This window comes from Phacochoerus africanus, chromosome 14 (genome assembly GCF_016906955.1).
Source record: "Phacochoerus africanus isolate WHEZ1 chromosome 14, ROS_Pafr_v1, whole genome shotgun sequence".
NCBI lineage: Eukaryota > Metazoa > Chordata > Mammalia > Artiodactyla > Suidae > Phacochoerus > Phacochoerus africanus.
This window is the reverse complement of record NC_062557.1, coordinates 44,494,806-44,501,085: the sequence shown is the minus strand read 5'-3', so window position 1 is coordinate 44,501,085 and position 6,280 is coordinate 44,494,806. Positions and strand designations below refer to the sequence as shown.

The 6,280-nt window shown below is 54.5% G+C and overlaps 1 protein-coding gene across 1 annotated transcript; it reads left to right on the top strand.

Annotated features, from left to right (window-relative positions):
* Positions 1–391: 391 nt before the first annotated feature.
* ALDOC (aldolase, fructose-bisphosphate C) lies at positions 392–4,319 on the top strand. The gene is made up of 9 exons (XM_047757872.1): positions 392–523; positions 1,882–2,003; positions 2,090–2,301; positions 2,413–2,467; positions 2,566–2,726; positions 2,859–2,942; positions 3,164–3,338; positions 3,486–3,685; positions 3,821–4,319. Exons 2-9 carry the CDS (start codon positions 1,892–1,894, stop codon positions 3,914–3,916), a joined length of 1,095 nt encoding a protein of 364 aa, XP_047613828.1. The 5' UTR covers positions 392–523; positions 1,882–1,891; the 3' UTR covers positions 3,917–4,319.
* Positions 4,320–6,280: the final 1,961 nt, after the last annotated feature.

Sequence of the window (6,280 nt, the reverse complement as noted above, 5' to 3'; positions counted from 1 at the left end):
AGAGGGTGAGGACAGAGGAACTCAGTTTCTAACTCCTGCCTTGACTTCCCACACTGCTGGTGCCTCTGACCCACCCATCCCACCCGTTGTGATTGTTTACATGACGCTCCTTCACCACACCGGGCTTGGTCCCCAACATCCAGCGCAGCGCCCTTAACACGGTAAATGTGGTTGTGGCAGAAATGAGGGCAAGGCCATTTCCTGCACCTGGGGTCCCGGTGGCAGGACTCCGCCAGGTGGGCGGGGGGCAGTCCCCCAGAAGCTCGGAGAACCTGGCAGCGCGGTCACTCCACCTCGTCGCCCCGCCTCTGTGGGCGAGGCCTGGCCGCGGACTCCAGTCCTGGAAGGGGGCGTGGCCGGGGCGGGGAGGTGCCGGCCCCGCCCTCCGGGGGAGTCACGTAGCTCTGCGGCATCCGCAGCCTCATTTAGAGGAGCCGGGGCTGGAGCCGCAGCTGTTGCGGATCTGAACCTGACCTGCTGGGAGCTGTTCCTGTGGCTGCCGCAGCCAAGCCGCTGCGCACAGGTGAGGCCCGAGGCGAAGCGAGAGCTGCTCAACATCTTCGATTCCTCTCCCCGACTCTCCCCCCTGCCATCCTTGCCCTGCGCCCCGGGGCTCCTGGATATGCCTTCTCAGCTCTCTCCCTACATCCTCTCTCCTTTCTGTTCACCCGAAGCCCCGTGACTCAGCCTCTCCAACAGCACCCCTTCCCCTTAAATCTTATGCAGCTTTTCCAATCCCTAGTCTTCCTCTGCCTACTGGATTTTTCCTTGGGGTCAGCCTCTCCCTCCTAGACCATTTTAATCTCAGCCTGCTCCCTCTCTTAGGCTGAGTTCCTTCTCCAATTTTCCTGCCTTCTCTGTTCGCCTGGTCTAGGTCATTCCTCCTGACTAGTTAGCTTGTCTCACCATCACCTCCTGACAAGTCTCCTCCCTGCTTCTCCTGCATCTCACGCTCCTTTTCTCAGGCTCTCCTCATTCCTTTCACCCCTTACCCTCTGCTCCCATCTCCTGACTGCCTAGGCAGTCAGATTCAGGCTGTGGAGAAGAGGTTATGGAAGCCCTTGGCTTTGTTTTGTGCCACTCTTACTCCCTGCCCCCACCCTTTTCCTCCAGAAGCTGAGGGAAGAGGAGTGATGGGTACTTTAGCCTCGCTCTGAAGGCTGGGAAGTAAGTGCACTTTCCCGAGGCCCTGCTGAGGATGAGAAGAGGCAAGTTGGAAAGGCCAGGGTTTATGCCTACCTGAAGAAGGGGCAAAATTTAGTGAAGGAAGGATTGGCATCTTTATTTGGGCAGTAGTTTCATAAGAAGACCTATAGTTTTGGGGCTGCTTACTCCTCCCTCATCCCCCTGGGGTGGGGGGTGTGTGTCTGGGAAGGGTGCCCACCAGGGACAAAAGGAGATGTGGGAACTGGGGCTCTGAGCCTCCTAGCTGTCAGAGGGATCGGTGCCACTTTGATGCCCAGGACCCATGCCAGGGACTCCTGCTCTGTTCCCAGCCCCTGCTTGCTGGCGTGGAAGGAAAAGGCCATTTGGCCTATGTGGAAAGGAGAGGAAGCAGAAGAGGTAGTAGGTGGTGGTAGGTAGTAGCTTTTTTTTTTTTTTTTGCCTTTTTTAGGGCCGCTCCCGCTGCATATGGAGGTTCCCAGGCTAGGGGTCTAATTGGAGCTGTAGCCACCGGCCTATGCCAGAGCTACAGCAATGCCAGATCCAAGCTGCGTCTGCAACCTACACCACAGCTCACAGCAACGCTGGATCCTTCACCCACTGAGCAAGGCCAGGGATCGAACCTGCAACCTCATGGTTCCTAGTCGGATTTATTAACCACTGCACCATGATGGGAACTCCAGGTAGTAGCTTTTATGTCTTGTCTCCATCCTGCAGAACTGTCACCATGCCCCACTCCTACCCAGCCCTTTCTGCTGAGCAGAAGAAGGAGCTGTCTGACATTGCCCTCCGGATTGTGGCCCCAGGCAAGGGCATTCTGGCCGCAGATGAGTCTGTAGGTAGGTGGAGGCCTATGGTCAGGTGGGGAAGAGGTGGCTGGGGAGCCCTGCAGATGACCTTGTCACCCTACTTTGTTTACCCCCAGGCAGCATGGCCAAGCGGCTGAGCCAAATTGGGGTGGAGAACACAGAGGAGAACCGCCGGTTATACCGCCAGGTCCTGTTTAGTGCTGATGACCGTGTGAAGAAGTGCATTGGAGGTGTCATCTTCTTCCATGAGACCCTCTACCAGAAAGATGATAATGGGGTCCCCTTTGTCCGTACCATCCAGGATAAAGGCATTGTTGTGGGCATCAAGGTGCAGCCACTGGCCCTGGATAGGGGCTGAGCATGGAAGGAGGTGTGTGTGTGAGGGGCGGCAAGGGGAATCCTGCCTGCGTTCAGCCCTGTGCCTCTGTTTCCCTTTCAGGTGGACAAGGGTGTAGTGCCTCTGGCTGGGACTGATGGAGAAACCACCACTCAAGGTACGGGATGAGATGGGTGGGCTTCAGGACACCAGGTTGCTGGGTGGTCGATGGTGGCACAGAGAAGCAGGGTAGTGAGGCTGGCACTTTGCCTGCAGGATTGGATGGGCTCTCAGAACGCTGTGCCCAGTACAAGAAGGATGGTGCCGACTTTGCCAAGTGGCGCTGCGTGCTGAAAATCAGTGAGCGCACACCGTCAGCACTTGCCATTCTGGAGAATGCCAACGTGCTGGCCCGCTATGCCAGCATCTGCCAGCAGGTGCGTGTGCATGCGCGTATGTGTATGGGGGGGGGGTCAGATAGGTGCTCTGTGCCTAGTGGTGAGACAGTTACATGGCTTTCTTCCATCCCACCTACCACCCCTCCCAAACTACTCTGCTCTTACCTGCAGAATGGGATTGTGCCTATTGTGGAACCTGAAATCCTGCCTGATGGAGACCATGACCTCAAACGTTGCCAGTATGTTACAGAGAAGGTGAGTCCACGCCAGGCACAGACCTATACCGCAGGGACAGCCTGACAGTCCCTGGCTCAGATGCAGGCACTTTCCTCAAGCACTCTTTCACTTGGTCCCAGCACATACCTGTGAGTCTGACCTGTATCCACCCTCACAGTCATGGCCACCCCTAGACAGGGAGTATATATAGCACAGTAAGTGGCAGGGGCCCAGGACTTCAGTAAACCTCTGATCTGCAGGTCCTGGCTGCGGTGTACAAGGCCCTGAATGACCATCACGTGTACCTGGAGGGGACCTTGCTCAAGCCCAACATGGTGACTCCTGGACATGCCTGTCCCATTAAGTATAGCCCGGAGGAGATTGCCATGGCAACTGTCACTGCCCTGCGTCGCACTGTGCCCCCAGCTGTCCCAGGTACCAGCCTGCTTCCAAAGCTGTTCCTTTCCCTAAGATTCATTCCAGGTTCTTCTTGTGGCCTTTAGGGTCTCTTTACCCTGACCAAAAAAAAAAAAAAAAAAAAAAAGAGCAACTAATCAGTTTGTCTTCTTTTCTCCACCTTAGGAGTGACCTTCCTGTCTGGGGGTCAGAGTGAAGAGGAGGCATCTCTCAACCTCAATGCAATCAACCGTTGTCCCCTTCCCCGGCCCTGGGCCCTCACCTTCTCCTATGGGCGTGCCCTGCAGGCCTCTGCACTCAATGCGTGGCGAGGGCAACAGGACAACGCTGGGGCCGCCACGGAGGAGTTCATCAAGCGGGCCGAGGTTGGGAGCTAGAGGCGGTGGTTGGGGAAGTGGGGTGTAGTGGGGCTGGGGACGGGACCTGGACGCTATAGCCTGGGCGGGGTTTGGCCCCTCTGGACTGGGTCAGCCTGCTTGACCGCCCCCCTCCTTTTGCAGGTGAATGGGCTTGCGGCCCAGGGCAAGTATGAAGGCGGTGGAGAAGATGGTGGAGCGGCAGCACAGTCCCTCTACATTGCTAACCACGCCTACTGAGGACCCACTCCACGCCACAGCCCTGGGCCTGGCCACCTGCTCCCAGTCTTGCCTGTAGTTATGGCCAGGGCCAAGTATCCATGCAGAGCAGAGATGCCTCCATCCAGCACTGAGTCATCTTCCTTTTTTTCTCCCCTTCTCCCCTCTCCCATTGCTGCACCTGGGACCATTGGATGGGAGGATAGGGAGCCCCTCGACTGAGGGCAGGAGAACTTGCTAGATGTCAGAGCAGAATGCCTGGGTCTCCCCCCACCTCTGGCAGCCCCCACAATTTCCCCAACGTGGGATTGCTTATCCTTGGGCTCTCCTTGCCCACCCCCTCTCCTGGGATCAGAGGGTAGGACACCAGAGCTTACTCATGCTTTGGCTACATACCATATAGCAAATAAATGGTAGCAAAACATGCTACTTTGTCTGTCTGTTTTACACATCCAGTTCCCAACCTCCCAGTTTCTGATCTCCGCCAACTCTGTCTCTGAGCCCCCTCTGACCGTGGAGGTGGAGATGGTGGGTTTTGAGTTTTACTGGGCTCACCCAGTCACTCTTCCCAGCTCAGACTCTTGCCTCTTGATGTCCAGGGCTGGACCAGGGCAGGATGGAGGGCTGCAAGGCTTTTAGAACCTTCCACTTCAGAGGCACTTGGCTGCAGCCGCAGGAGGATGGAGTGAGGCAAGACTCAAGCAACTTCTGAAAGCAGCTTTTGCGCAAGGCCCAAAATGGGGTTAAGGGGATGGGAGTCTCTCACTTGCTGTGTTGAGCCCTGCTGGGGCTTGACACAGGGTGCTAGGGGAGCCACTGGAGGAGGAGCACCCGGGCTCAGGCCCAACAGGGAAAATCTCCAAGGCTCAGTAGCACTGCCAGACCCAGCAGGATATCTAAGAGGTTGCCAAGGGCTATTGTCCACTCTTATTTGTGATAGATGGAGGCACCGAGGGAGCCAGTTTAAGAGCCAGTGGGCAAGAGCAGACCTGGTGAGGTCTCAGGCTGAACTTGGCTGGGGCTTGGGTGTAGTAGGTTCGGCACCTGGCTCTATCTGAGCAGATGAAAAGATGAGAAGCTTTGAGTTGAGTGTGTTCTGTGTGAACTGGGGAGGTCATGCTCTATGTAAAGTGCACAACCAATGCTTCACCCAGATAATTATTTGCAATAAGGAAATATAGGCCCAGTAATGGCCTGATCTTACATTAACAAAAATAGCTAACACATAGCACTCTCCTGCCAGGCCCTATTCTAATCACTTTACATTTGTTAACTCATTTATATAACAATTCTATATAAAGTAGATATTATTTCTACTCCTACGTTTATTTCTCCTTTTTTTGTATTTTCTTGGGCCGCACCCGTGGCATATGGAGGTTCCCAGGCTAGGGGTCTAATCCGAGCTGTAGCCACCGACCTACGCCAGAGCCACAGCAATGTGGGATCCAAGCCGCATCTGCGACCTACACCACAGCTCAGGGCAATGCCAGAACCTTAACTCACTGAGCGAGGCCAGGGATCGAACCCGCAACCTCATGGTTCTTAGTCGGATTCGTTAACCACTGAGCCACGACAGGAACTCCTTTTTTTTTTTTCTCTTTTGGCCATCTGGCTGCACATAGAGTTCCCAGGCCAGGGATCAGATCTGAGCTGTGCAGTTTCGACACAGGCAGCAGCTGCAGCAATGCCAGATCCTTTAACCCACTGTGCCTGGCTAGGGATGGAATCCTTATCCTGGTGCTGCAGAGATGCCCCGGGATCCTGTTGGTCCACAGTGGGAACTCCTACTACCTCTCTTGTAATATGGGGAAACGGGCACAGAGAGGTTAACTTCTCAAGTTCACCCAGGTAAAGTAAATCTAGGATTTGAACCCAAGTGATCAGTACTGAGTCTGTGCTCATGAATTTTCAAATAAGTGAAGTATTCAGACTTTAACAAGTTGGAAATGAATTCAAATTAATTTTAAAATGTTGAATGAGCCAAATGTGCTAAAAAGTTGCTAGAGGAGCTCTATGATAGGGATTATAATGATCGTGACAGGTGACTTTTGAGTGCTTTCTTGTGCCAGGCACTTTACATGAATGATCACATTTTAGTATCTCCATTTTTCTTTTTTTTCTTTTTAGGGTTACCCTCGCCCCATATGGAAGTTCCCAGGCTAGGGGTCAAATCCCAGCTGTAGCCGCCGGCCTGCACTACAGCCACAACGTCAGATCTCAGCCGCATCTGTGATCTACACCACAGCTCACGGCAACGCGGGGTCTTTAACCCACTGACAGAGGCCAGGGATTGAATTTGAGTCCTCGAGGATGCTAGTCAGGTTCGTTTCCGCTGAGCCACGGGAGGGGAATTTCCTCTCTTTCCAAAAGGGAAAACCCAGGCTT